This window comes from Nicotiana attenuata, chromosome 3 (assembly GCF_001879085.1).
Source record: "Nicotiana attenuata strain UT chromosome 3, NIATTr2, whole genome shotgun sequence".
Lineage (NCBI taxonomy): Eukaryota > Viridiplantae > Streptophyta > Magnoliopsida > Solanales > Solanaceae > Nicotiana > Nicotiana attenuata.
Window position 1 is genome coordinate 7,938,138 of NC_031991.1, and position 15,513 is coordinate 7,953,650.

General features: G+C 40.7%; 1 protein-coding gene across 1 annotated transcript; it reads right to left on the bottom strand.

Moving 5' to 3' along the window:
* LOC109224160 lies at positions 6,751 to 8,973 on the bottom strand. The gene is made up of 4 exons (XM_019388746.1): positions 8,825 to 8,973; positions 8,170 to 8,311; positions 7,719 to 7,853; positions 6,751 to 7,107 (listed from the first exon to the last, which is right to left on the bottom strand). The coding sequence occupies exons 1-4, from the start codon at positions 8,971 to 8,973 to the stop codon at positions 6,751 to 6,753; spliced, it is 783 nt and encodes a 260-aa protein (XP_019244291.1).

The window sequence follows — 15,513 nt, forward strand, 5'->3', positions numbered from 1 at the left end:
CAGTGACGGGGGGAACGGGGCTATAACTCAGGAAACGACCGGCTGGGTCGTTACACTTGGGCTCCAATCCAAATATTCACACAAGTGTAATAATATCTTTAAAGCCGCTCGCCAACTCAAATCATCAAAATAACATCAAATGTCAAGAATCGATTGTCAAAACTCAAGATTTTCAAGTTTAAAACTAAATTTTCTAACTTTTCACATAATGCGCCGAAACGACCTCGGGTCACCATGAACCCCAACCAAACATACAAGTCCAATAATACTATACATGCGCAACATGAATTGTCAAAATAATGATCTGAGGTCGTTTACCAAAAAACAACGACCGTGGTCAATTCTAGTCATTTTTTAATCCAAAAACCACATTTTCTTTAAATTTTTAAATTTGAACTTCCCGTATAATAATACAGACCATGCACGCGAGTCACAAAATCTTCAAATAAAGCTACAATAGATCTCGAAACACAGAAAAAGGAGTTGTTACTCAAAACAACCTATCAAATCGTCACATGAAATTTCATTTATAAAAATTATATCAATTTCGTTTTGGAAATTTGTCAATACCCTTTAATTATTCGCAAATATGTCGGACTAGCATGACCTTGTTTTATATTTACTCTATCAAAATTATTCAATTGTTCACAAATCCTGCTGAATTGTCATGATTTTGTGAATGTTCAATTGTTCATCCAATTTTACCATATTTTCATCATATTGTGTTACCTGTATTTGATCTATTTGTTAAGGTTTTCATAAATTCTACTCAACTGGCATGATTTTGTGATTGTTCTATTGTTCAGCAAACTCTAGCATATTGACATGACTTCTGTGTTATCTACTTCACTTTATTTGTTAAATTACTCTCAAATTCTAGCGAATTGGAATAGATTTATAGTTGTTCGAATGTTCACCAAACTCTAACATATTGGCATGACTTTGTGTTATCTACATTCGACCAACTTGTTCGATTTGTCCACAAACTCTACCAGATCGATATAACTTTTTGATTGCTAAATTGTTCACCAAATTCTATCATATTGGGATGACTTTGTGTTATTTATATTCAGTCGACTTGATAAACGTTTTCAAGATTTTACCCAATTGGCATGATTTTGTGATTGTCCAATTGTTCTATCAAATTCTATCATATTGGCATGACTTTGTGTTATCTGCATTCGGTCACTTATTCAATTGTTCACAAACTCTACCATGTCAGCATGACTATGTGATTGATCAATTGTTAACCAAAACGTTTCCATGATTTTGTGTTATATGCATTTGGCTTATTTGTTAAATTATTCACAAATTCAGCTGAATTGGCATGAGTTTTTGATTATTCAATTGTTCTACCAAACTGTATCATATTGGCATGACTTTTGTGTTATCTGCATTCACCTACTTATTTAATTCTTCACAAACTCTATAAGATTGGCATGACTTTGTGATTGTCACTTGTTTACCAAACTCTATCATATTGTTATGGCTTTGTGTTTCTGCATTCAGTCTATTTGTTAAATCAAAAACAATTTATTCGTTTGGTATGATTTACTTGTGTTTTTCATGAACCAAAATCGCACCAAAGGTCTTTATGGAACTTAACACCAATGTTAAGTAAGTCAATATCCAAACATAGATCAAACTGAACATACTAAGATATAATACAATGGCTATAGCATAAATACGTGAGATGAATCATTCAATAACAACGAACATAGAAATACAATGACAATACTACACCGAAACCTAGTAATACAAAGTCATGAGCTCTAAAATAAGATACAACAAAATCTCTCAATAATACAAATATTGTCTGAAATGTAAATAACAGTATGATAAAAGAACGAAGGGACTCCAAGGGTTTGCAGATGACCATGCAGCACTACCTTAAGTCTCCTATATTTGCTACTGTGCACCCTCCTGAGGTCCCCTCGAACCAATGCCAAAATATGCATAAAAATATACATAAGTGTAGTATGAATACGAAACAACGCCCACTCAGTAAGTATCAAGACTAACCTCGCTGAAGTAGTGATGAGGTTTAACTCGTATGATACCTACTAAGAAATAAGTCTATACAATTCATATTTATACACAGTAAGGTTACGAAAAGAGATATGATACTATAAAAGAATACATCATCAGTTATCAACTCAACATGGATAATTCTATCTCCTCTATCAAGTCCAAAGCATGTAACATAGGCATGGAGCAGCATGTCAGAAAATAAACATAAAAAGCATACAGTATACTATGATATAGCATAAATGATTCATTTGAATGGTCAAAGCTACCACCCATATGCTCAAAACTCAACACATCAAATTTCATATCAAAATCAACTAGAAATATATCATTTTCTCACAACATGTGTGTAAGCCATCAAGAGAGAAGCCTGAGAGGGCGACCCTATGGAAATGGATCCATATTCATACGCTGCACGAAAAAGAACTCGTGCCATAACAATAACATTATCACCATAACAGGACCTCAGAAACCTCGTGCCACATCAAATTCAATCCGCTCAACATGTCTAAATGTGCCATCATCATAGCAATCCGAAATAATATTTCATCTCAACGGATGCATATGCTCATAAATAATCAATAAGATGAACAAGAATATAATAAATAAAGGTGTGGATGTGTGCACAAGATAGAAAGCATGACTATGACTAAATTGACTATACCAACAATTTCACAAATAGCCCTTCTTGGCCAATTAAGATGAAGTAATTCTAAATATGGTTACTACCATGAAGAATAAGCTCATGTAGTCATACAATCAATTAAACAAAATTAATGAAAGGCACATAAAAACAAGGGATAATGAGAACCTAAAGTCTAACCCGGACATATATAACCCCTAGCACCCACATAAGCGCTCGTCATCTCGCATATACATTGCTGCCTCACATATTTTATTTAAGCAAACAAGGTCATATCCTAAAGGTTATTTCCTCAAACCAAGATTAGGCGAAATACTTACTGTCACGACCCGAATCTCAATATATATTGATGGCGCCGATCACAGTACTGAGCAAGCTGTTAATCACAAATAACTATGCATTTTGAATTAAAACATGATGGAATAAGTTTAACAGTAAAATTCTCATAAAAAACCGATAAGATTAACTACGACTCAAATACAAAATTCTCAAAATTCGGGTGTCACTGAGTATATGAGCTGCTAAATGACAAAATAGTCAAAACTTCTAATAAAACTATCTAGAAAGATAGAACAATGCTAAATAAACTAAAGAGGAGAGTCGAGGTCTGAGGATGCCAAAACAACTACCTCAATAGTCTCCAAGCAGGTAATGCTCCAAGTCTAGCAACCACTGGGTCCAGATGTACCTGGATCTACACACAAAGTGCAGAGTGTACTATGAGTACAACTGACCATATGTACTCAATAAGTAATAGGACTAACCTTGGCTGAAAGCGATGATGAGCTCAATAAGGCACAATCCAAATCCAGATAATGACAGTATGATATAACAGAGAAATAATAGTACTACTCGGATGAAATCTCAAATCAATTTATACACAGAATGAAAATGTAGACATGCTTTCAAATTCAACAATTAAGCTCAATACCTGTAAGATGTGCCAACTATAGCTAGCATGAGGAATATTACATCTCTATGCCTACATAAACAAATATGCATGTTAAATCCAATGCATCACAATGATACTCCCATGTACTCGCTCTCAGAGTACTCAATCTTACTGTCACAACTCCTCATCAAACTCAGTAACTCAACATTATACGGTACATGTGCTCACTGCTGGTATGTCAGGCTCCGAAGAGATGGATCCTGCCCAAGCGCTAATAAAACATGGTACGACGTGCAACACTATCCCATCATGAATCAATAATGCCTAATGCGGCGTGCAGCCCGATCCCATCAGGACGTAATAAAACCTGTTGCGGCACGTAGACTGATCCCATCAATATCATTCACAATCCGACCCTCCATCCCCAACTCAGTCATGAATCTCTCCAGTCTCTCGGGCTCACAAATCTCATGCCAATCAGCCCAAACAATGATAACATGATGGAACAATAAATAACAACAATGACTAAGATATGATATGCAAATAATAGATGTGACTGAGTATAACATTTCAGTTCAAGCAAATAATTCAACAGCATAAATGACCTCAGCGGGTCACAACAGAATAAACATATATCATAAGCATGATTTCTAACATAGATTGCAACTCAATTACTCTAACACATATAGATTACATGAATAACAATAAGGTTTGATTTCTACATGGTACCATGGACTCAACCAAGTCACAATCACTACGGTGCACGACCACACGCCTTTCACCTAGCATGCGTGTCACCTCAATACCAACCACATAACACGTATTTGAGGGACTCATACCCTTAGAATCCTTGACTGGCAAATCTTTTGCTTTTCGGGTGTGTGGAACAATGGTGCTTGCGTTGCAGGAGATGCCCGCCCGTAGGGCCTGGCTTGCTTCCCGCCCGAAAGAACCGCTCACTAACTAACCGGTGGGTTGATAACCCACAGCGGAAGGCATTCTACCCAATAAGGCCGTCAAGTTCCGTGTAAATCCCTACTCCAACAGCCCTTTCCTCACGAATCGGCCTCCGAACGACTCCAATCTAGCCACAAACAACTTAATACAATCAATACAAGCTTTAGGAATCAATTCCATGTGATAAAGCTAGGTTCTTTGACAAAAGTCAAAAACTCAACCCAGAAAGTCAATTCCTGTCTCACGTCTCGGAATTCAACAAAATTTTTAAAATACAAACACCCATTCAATAACGAGTCCAACCATACAAAAATCACCCAATTCCAACCTCTAATCGCCACTCAAGTCCCCAAATCTTACTCTCTAATACATGAGTAAAAAATCCCCAAATGCCAACTTAGATTCGTGATAATTAGGTGAAATAATCAATGGGTATTCAAAATACATGGATAAAAGTGATCAAAATTCATTTACCTCTTCAATCTAGGTGAGAACCACTTCAAAAATTGCCTAAGTTCACACCCAAAACTCTCAAAATGAGAAGAAGACTCAAACCCTCGATTTTAAATACCTGCCCAACTCTTTTTGCACCTGTGGACTCACCAGCTGCACCTCTGGCCCCACTTATGCGGAAATCACTTAAGCACCCAACCAGCCGCACATGTGGCAAAATATTCGCACATACGAGACCGTTTTTGCGGTCCGTGCTTCGCTCCTGTGCATCCACGCCTGCAGATTCCAATCCCCTTCTACGAGTCCAGTCCCACATATAAAAATCTACATCTGCAGAGACTCATAGCATCTGCAGGCCTGCAGATGCGAAAAAAGCCTCGCACATGTGACCACTGCCCAACACATACCGGGCCGCTCCTGCGACCCCATGCTCACTTCTGCAGTTGCGCACCTGCGACCCATTCTTCGCTAGTGCAATCGCACCAGACCTGAAACTCTTAAGCATTTTCCTCGAGTTAAAACATTAATCTGATTACATCTGAATCACACTCGAGGCCCCGGGGACCCCATCCAAACATACCAACAAGTGCTAAAATACAATATGAACTTAGTTCAGGATTGAAATGACATCAAATAACATCAAAAACACAAATCGCACCCAATTTAAGCCTATTGAAACTAATGGATTTCTAACTTCTTCAATCGATGAGAAACCTATCAAACTAACTCCGACTGACCTCAAATTTTGCACACAAGTCATAAATGACACAACGGACCTATTCAAACTTGCGCAACCAAAATCCGATCTCGGTAATAACAAAGTCAACGCTCTGTCAAACTTCTCCACTTTCGAAACTTCAACTTTTCCAACTTTCGCCAATTCAAGCCAAAATGACCTATGGACCTCTAAATCAGTATCCGGACACACTCCTAAATCCAAAATCATTATACGGAGCTATCGGAACCATCAAAACTCCATTCCAGAGTCATTTACACATAAGTCAACATTCGGTCATCTCTTCCGACTTAGGCTTCCAACCTTGGGACTAAGTGTCCCAACTGATTCCGAAACATCCCGAGAACCAATCCAACTACCCCGTCAAGTCAAATAAAAATAAACAAACATAGGATAAGAAATAAATGGGGAAACATGGATTTAATACTCAAATCGACCACCCAGGTTGTGACATTCTCCCCCTTTCAAATAGGTAAGGATATCTGATCCTCATCTCCCACTCGGTCTCCCAAGTAGCCTAGTTGATTGGCTGACCTCTCCACTGTACTTTCACTGAAGCTCTATTCTTTGACCTCAACTTTCAAACCTTTCGATCCCAAATGGCCACCAACTCCATATCATAAGTCAAATCCCTATCTAATATAAACGTCTAAAGTCCAAAATATTAGACGGATCACTAAAATACTTCTGGAGCATGGAAACATGAAACACTAGATGGACACTCGATAGACTAGGTGGAAACGAAAGCTTGAAAGCCGCCTCTCCAATCCTCTCAAGCACCTCAAAAGGGCCAGTATGTCGAGGGCTCAAATTAACCTTGTCCAAAGCAACCTGAACTAAGTCAGTATCCAATAGCCTAGCCTCACCTAACTAAAACCAACCAATCGGAGACCGACACTGCATCCCATACAAGGCCTCATACAGAGCCATCTGAATACTCGGTTGGTAGTTGATGTTGTAGGGATATTCTGCAAGCAGAACAAACTGAACCTAAAAATCCCCAAAATCCATGACACAAGTGTGTGGCATATCCTCCAATATCTAAATGGTGCATTCGTATTGCCCGTCTATCTGAGGGTGGAATGTTGTACTCAGCTCAACCCGCATGCCTAACTCTCGCTGCATTGCTCTCCAAATTGCTATATGAACTGCCTGCCCTAATTTGAAATAATTGACACTAGCACACCATGAAGGCGAAGAGTCTCGCGCATAGGTAGTCCCAACTTGAATGAAATGCGCAGACATAGTCAACCAGTCCACAATCACCCAAATAACATCAAATATTTTCAATGTTTGTGGGAGCGCAGCTATGAAGTCCATGGTTGTACGCTCCCGTTTCCACAGAGGAATCTCATGCCTCTGAAGCAAGCCGCCAGACTTTTGATGATCGTACTTCACCTGATGACAACTTAAGCACCGAGCTACAAACTCCACTGTATCTTTCTTTATTATCCTCCACTAATAGGTCTACCTCAAGTCGTGATACATCTTTGTGGAACCTGGATGAATGGCATACCGCGAACTGTGGGCCACTTCTAGAATCAACTCACGTAACCCATCTACATTGGGCACAAAAATCTGACCATGTATCTGCAATACCTCGTCTTCTCCAATAGAAACCTCTTTTACATCACCGTGGTAAACCGTGTCCTTAAGTACAAGAAAATAGGGGTCTTCATACTAACGCTCCATGATGCGATCATATAAAGAATACAGAGAAACCACGCAATCTAGAACTTGACTAGGCTCCAAAATATCTAACCTCACGAACTATTGGCCAAGGCTTGAACATCTACTGCAAGTGGTCACTCACCAATAGGAATATATGCAAGACTACCCATACTCACTGCCTACCTACTCTAGGCCTTGGCCACCATGTTGGCCTTCCTAAGATGACACAAAACGGTAATATCGTAGTCATTTAACAGATCCAACCACCTTCGCTGCCTATAATAAGTTAGATTATTTTTCTTGAACAAGTGCTGAAGGCTCCCATCATCTGTAAATACCGCACAAGACACGTTGCAGAGATAATGCCTCCAAATCTTCACTGCATGAACGATGGTTGCCAGCTCTATACCATGAATGAGGTAATTTTTCTCATGAGTCTTCAACTGACGTGAAGCATAAGAAATCACCCTACCCTGCTACATCAAGACACACCCAATACCAATCCGATAAGCATCACAATGGACTGTATAAGAACCTGATGCTGAAGGCAAAACTAGAACTGGAGTGGTAGCCAAGGCAGTCTTGAGCTTCTGAAAGCTCTCTTCACACTCATCCGACCACCTGAATAGAGCACCCTTCTGGGTCAACCTGGTCAAAAAGTGCTGCAATGGACGAGAAACCCTCCACGAAGCGACGATAATATCCGGCCAAGCCAAGAAAGCTCCGAATCTCAGTAGCTCAAGACGGTCTAGGCAAACTCGGAACTGCCTCAATCTTCTTCGAATCTACCTTGTTCCCCTCATTGGGAACCACGTGCCCCAAGAATACGACCGAACCGAGCAAAAACTTACACTTGGAGAACTTGGTATAAAGCTTCTCCTCCCTCAACGTCTGTAGTACAATCCTCAGATATGGTGCATGCTCTTCCTGGCTACGTGAGTACACCAGAATATTATCAATAAATACTACGACAAATGAATCAAGATATGGCTAGAACACACTATTCATTAGATGCATGAATGATGTTGGGGCATTGGTCAGCCCAAAAGACATCACAAGGAACTCATAGTGACCATAGCGGGTCCTGAATGCCATCTTCAGAATATCAGAGCCCGAAACATCAACTGGTGATACCTATACCTCAAATCAATCGTAGGGAACACTCTAGCTCCCTGAAGCTAGTCAAATGAGTCATCAATGCGCGAAAAAGGATACTTGTTTTTATTTGTGACTTTGTTCAATTGTCTGTAGTCAATACACATCCGCATAGTACCATCCTTCTTCTTCACAAATAGAGCCGGTGCACCCCAAGGAGACACACTAGGCCTAATGAAACCCTTGTCAAGAAGCTCCTAAAGCGGCTCTTCCAATTCCTTCAAGTCTGCTGGTGCTATACGATATATTAGAATAGAAATGGGCTGAGTTCCCGATACCAAGTCAATACCAAAATGAATGTCCTTTTCGGGCGGCAGGTTTGCATAAAACACATCCGAAAAGTCTCGCACCACCAAGAACAGAATCAATGTTAGGAATATCAATACCAACATCCCTCACAAAGGCCAAATATGACAGGACCTCTTCCCAACCATCCATTGGTCCTTCAGATATGAAACCACCCTACTAGGAACGTAGTCTAGCGAACCACTCCACTCGATCCTAGGTAACTCCAGCATCGCCAACATCATGGTCTTAGTGTAAAATCCAGAATAGCATGACATGGGGAAAACCAATCCATGCCCCGAATCACGTCAAAATCAACCATACTAAGCAATAAGAGATCAACTATCGTCTTAATGCTCAAATGTAACCAACACGGCCGATACACACGGTCCAGAACAATAGAATCGCCCACTAGCCTAGATACATGAACGGGCGAACTAAGGTCTCACGGGGCATTTCAAAATAATGAGCAAAATATGATGGTACATATGAATTAGTGGAACATGGGTCAAATAATATGGAGGCATCCATGTGGCACACTAAGACAATACATGTGATCACTACGTCGGAAGCAACGGCCTCTTGCCTGGCAGGGAATGCATAGCCTCGAGACTGACCGCTACTTGACCGGCCTCCCCCTGTAGGTCAACCTCCAACTGCCTGAGCCCCACCCCGAGCTAGCTGAGTGGATGGTAAAGTATCTGGTGTGGAAGTCATAGGTTGACGCCTCTGCTGAACTACACACCCCAAAACGTAAGGACAATACCACTTCATATGACAAAACTCTCCACACTCGAAGCAACCCCGCTCTGCCAATAGAGGCACGCACTAAATCAGACCCCGAGAACCTGAATAACTACTAGAAGGACATGGCAAAGATGAACCCTGAACCGATGGAGCACGAGATAAACTCTAAACTGGAAGGGCACTAAGAGATGACTGACCCGGACGAGCTTGAAAACGCCTGCTGTGGTGAGATCGTCCTCCAAAAGAGACACCGCTGAAATCACTCAAACCACGAGGCCTCTTGGCCTCCCTCTCCTCACGCTCCTGACCACGGACCTGCTCTAGCTGCCTAACAATATCGACCACCTCATCAAACCTAGCACCCAATGCAATCTTCTAGGTTATGACGAAGTGCAGTCCATAATTGAGGATGGACCTCCTAATCCTCTCCCTCTTTGTGGGAACAAAGTAGATCGCGTGACCAGCCAACTCTAAAAATCTAATCTCATACTGGGTCATGAACATACCCTCCTAGCATAGCTGCTTAAACTGCCTATGCAACTCCTCCCTACGGGTCTATGGAACAAACTTCTCTAATAGGAAAACTGAAAACTCATGCCATGTAAGTGGTGCAGCGCCGGCTGGCCTGCTTAACTCATAAGCCTCCCACCATCTGAAGGCTGCCTCTAACAGCTGAAAGTAGTAAATGAAACTCCATTAGTCTCCGAAATACATGACGTGTGAAGAATCCCCTAGAACCTATCTAAGAAGTCCTGAGCATCCTCTAACTCAGCTCTACTAAATGCTGGAGGCCTGAGCCTCCCAAACCGGTCTAGAATTTTCTGCTCCTCGTCACACATAGGTTGACCCACCTGGGCTCGAGCAACTGCAAACGGTTGGGCTGGTAGTACCCCCGGTATCTGAAGTCCCTGAATCGCCTGCTCTGAGTACAGATGGGAGTCTGAGCACCTCCCCCGGCCTGAGAAGTGGCTGGCGTGGCCTGAACAGAAACCGCCTGAGCAAGGCTAGTGCATACAGTCAATATCTTGGCCAAAGCCTCATAAAATCATGGAATCACAATGGGCACAGCTGGTGCCTGAGCTGTCCTACCGTCTCAACACATCTGGTATCTGCTCCTGAGCTAGAGCAATTGGTAGCTCCACAGGTGCTGCTCTAGCTGCTGTACGAGCTACGCGTCTACCACGGCTGCGGCCTCACGTGTCCCTAGCAGGTGGTACTAGTAGCTGTCTGTCCAACTGGTAGCACGTGCCCTCACAATCTGTGAGAGAATAGAGTAATAGCATTTTAGTTTCCGGAATCAACAAATCTGCACAACAAGAATACAAGAGAGTGAAGTTTTCCTGATTGTTCGGTATCCTCTCGAAGATAAGTACAGACGTCTCCGTACTGATCCTAAAGACTCTACTAAATCTAGTCATGACTCATGAGACCTATGTAACCTAGGCTCTGATACCAACTTGTCACGACCCAAATCCTAACATGTCGTGATGGCGCCTATCACAGTACCAGGCAAGTTGACAATAACAAATAACTACACATTTTGAATTAAAAGCATGATGGAATAATTTTAACAGTGAACATCTCATAAATAACCGATAAGAATAACTGCGACTCAAATACAAAATTCTTAAAATTTGAGTGTCACTGAGTACATGAGCTATTAAATGACAACACAGTCAAAATTTCATATAAAATTGTCAGGAAAGATAGAACAATGCTAAATAAACTAAAAAGAAGGAGAGTCAATGTCTGCATACGCCAAAATAACTACCTCAATAGTCTCCAAGCAGGCAATGCTCCACATCTAGCAACCAATAGGTCCGGGTGTACATGGATCTAACACGAAGTGCAGAGTGTAGTATGAGTACAACCGACCCAATATACTCAATAAGTAACAGGACTAACCTTGAGCTGAAAGCAGTGACGAGCTTAGAAAGGCACAGTCCAAATCCAGATAATAACAGTACGGGATAATAGGGAAATGACAGTACTACTCAGATGAAATCTCATAATTAGTTTATACATAGTACGAAAATGTAGACATGCTTTCAAAATCAACAATTAAGTTCAATGCCGCGAATATGTGCCAAGTATAGCTAGCATGAAGAATGTTACATCTCTATGCCTACATAAACAAATAAGCATGTCAAATTCAATGCATCACAATGATAGTCATATGTACTCGCTCTTAAAGTACTCAATCTGATTGTCTCAACTCCCACTCATCACACTTAATCACTCAGCACTATATGGTACCTATGCTCGCTGCAGGTATGTCAGACTCCGGAGGGGCGGATCCTGCCTAAGCGCTAATAAAACTTATTGCGGCGTGCAACCCGATCCCATCATGAATCAATAATACCTAGTACGGTGTGCAGTCTGAACCCATCATGAATCAGTAAAACCTGTTGTGGCACGCAGCCCATTCCCTCCAATATCACTCGCAATCCGTCCCTCACGCCACAACTTAGTCATCAATCTCTCTAGTCTCTTGGGCTCAAAAATCTCATGCCAATTCGCCCAAACAATGATAACATGATGTAAAAATAAATAACAATAAAGACAGAGATATGACATGCAAATGATGGATGCAACTGAGTATAACATTTTTGTTTAAGCAAATGATTTAACATCAGAAATGACCTCAGTGGGCCCCAATAGAATAAGCATATAGCCTAAACATGATTTCTAACATGGATTGCAGCTAAATTAGTCTAACACATATGGATTACATGAATAACAATACATTTTAATATCTACATGGGACCACAAAATCAACCAAGTCATAATTACTATGGTGCATGCTCACACGCCCATCACCTACCATGTGCGTCACCTCCAAACAAACAACATAACACGTATTTCAAGTATTCATACCCTCAAAATAATGTTAGAAGTATTGCTTACCTTAAACCCTTTAAATCCCTACTCTAACAAGCCCTTGCCTCGTGAATCGCCCTCCGAACGACTCTAATCTAGCAACAAATAACTTAATACAATCAATACAAGCTATAGGAATCAATTCTAAACGATAAAGCAAGGTTCTTTAACAAAAGTCAAAAAGTCAACCCAAAAAGTCAACTCTAGGCCCACGTCTTGGAATCCAATAAAAATTTTAAAATACGAACACCCATTCAATAACGAGCCCAACCATAACAAAATCACCCAATTCCGACCTCAAATCGCCACTCAAATCCCCTAATCTTACTCTCTAATACATGAGTCAAAAATCCCCAAATTCCAACTTAGATTCATGATAATTAGGTGAAATAATCAATGGGTATTCAAAATACATGGGTAAAAGTGATCAAAATTCATTTACCTCTTCAATCTAGGAGAAAACCTCTTCTAAAATCGCCTATGTTCGCACCCCAAAACTCTCAAAATGAGAAGAAGACTCAAACCCTCGATTTTAAATATTTGCCAGACCCTTTTGGCACCTGTGGACTCACCAGCCGTACTTATGGCTCCACTTATACGAAAATCACTTAAGCACCCGACCAGGTGCACCTGTGGCCTAATATTCGCATATGCAAGACCGTTTTTGCGGTCCGTGCTTCGCTCCTATGCATCCATGCCTGCAGATTCCAATCACCTTCTATGAGTCCAGTCCCAACTATAAAATCTGCATCTGTAGAGACTCATAGCATCTGCGGGCCTGCAATAGTGTCACAAGTGCACGAGCGAGTAGAATAATACATATAATGGTCCGTATGAAAGTAAAATAGTATGAAATAAAATAAACAGCTATGATTAGGTAGAAGGGGACAGAAGGGCTGCGAACGCCATGCAATTGTACTTCAAGTCTCCGTCAGGAAATCAATCCAAGCAATCTACTAACTCCCGCTAGGATCGACTCCAAAATCTACGCAAAAAGTGAAGAGTGTAGTATGAGTACAACCGACCCCATGTTATCTGCAATTGGTGAGCCTAACCTCGACTAAGAAGTGACGAGGCTAAGGAGGGTCACCTACAATAACTTGTATGCAGTACAATAATAATAACAAGAAAGAAGCATAGGAAAAGTAAGGCTATTTACTGATGAAATAACTCAAACCTTGAAATCAGTAAAAGCAGAAACATCATTCCTCAAAATCTCGTATGAAAACACTAAAAGCAAACACAATGCAACAATGGATACAAAACACAGAATCCGCCTCGGCACACAACCTAATCCTACCGTACAAATATAATCCTCCCTTATTACACCATATCAATGCCAAGAATAACATGTAAAATCTGTTGCGGAGCGCAACGCGATCCCACCATATAATCAGAATCAATGTCATAATCCTCACTTATTTCACCATATCAAGATCATATATAAAATATGTTGCGTCGTGCAACCAGATCGCACCATATCAACATCAATCCTTCCTTATTCCACCCATTGCGGCGTGCAACTCGATCTATAAACAAATTGATAAAAAGTAATCAATTCAACAACTTAATTCACAAGAATCTCAACGATTAAATAATCATGAAAGCAAAGCCATAAAGGAACCTCGTACTATATCAAGGAATGCTACAACTAATACAAAGCAACAAGTCAAGCCAAATATGACAGTTAAAGTGTGCAAGTAATACAATTAAGGCAACTAGCAATTAATCATGGACGCATGGAAGAAATGAACATTTCAATGCGACAATAAAAAGTGACAAGTAGCAAGTTAAGGCACAAGAAGCAATTTAAAGCATGCAACAGCTAAGACATGGAATAAAATAATTAATGAAATACGGGAAAGCATGGAAACAATTATTTTGATAGCATATATAAACTAGTCACCCCGCATATACGTCGATACACATGTAATTCACATAAAACATAGTTCAATTGTTCTTAATTGCCTCAAATCAAAGTTAGACCCAACACTTACGTCGCTCCACAAGTAAATCAAAACTTAACCGGGGCCTTTCCTCTAAAATTCGCCTCCGAACCAACCGAATCTAGCCAAAGTTTACTTAATAGTAACAACCAATGCGAGGAATATAAATTACAATACATAAAGCTAAGATCTTTATACTTTTTCCAAAAAGTCAACAAAAGTCAACCCCAGGCCCGTTTGGTCAAAACCCGAGATTCGGACAAAAACCCAACTACCCATTCACCACTGAGCCCGATTATGTGATTAGTTTCAAAATCCGACCTCAATTTGAGGTCTAAATCTCTATTTTACAAAATCCCCCTAGTTCTTCCCAAATCCCTAATTTTCTACCATGGAAGAGCATAGATTAAAGATAAAAATCAATGAGTGTTGATGGAAATGGAAGAAAAGAAATTAAAGTATACTAACCTATTAATTGGTAATGAATTTTCTTTTCAAAATTGCCTCTAGGCCGAGCTCTAATGAGAAGATGGTGAAACATGGGTGAAATCCCCTTTTTGAGATATTCCATTGACTGGGCATCGGGCCTTCTTCGCGTTCGCGAAGAACAGCAACCAGAATGGCCTACGCGTTCGCGAGGTTCCTCACGCGTTCGTGAAGGCTTCTCCCCCTAGGCCTTCGCCTTCGCGAGCCAGGGCTCGTGTTCACATAGAGTAACATCAATTCTTCCTTCCCAAGCCCATAATTCACGGGAGGTTGGTCGCGTTCGCGAAGAGTAAATCCCCCAATGCTCCGTGTTTGCGACATAGATATTGCTTTCACGATGAAGAAAACCCCCTCAGTCCTAATTTCCCGTTCGCGATCGTGATAGTGGCTTCACGATCGCGAAGCACAAAGCATCAGGTGATAGTAACTGTGAGAAAACAATAATGACCTAAGTCCAAAAAAAATCCGTAGCCTATCCGGAACTCACCCGAGCCCCTCGGGCTCCAAACCTGACATGTATAAGAGTGTAAGAACATCATACCAACTTGCTTGCGCGATCAAAACATCATAATAACACCTAGAACCACGAATCGTACAACAAAACAATTGAAGTTTTCAAAGAAACTCAAGAACA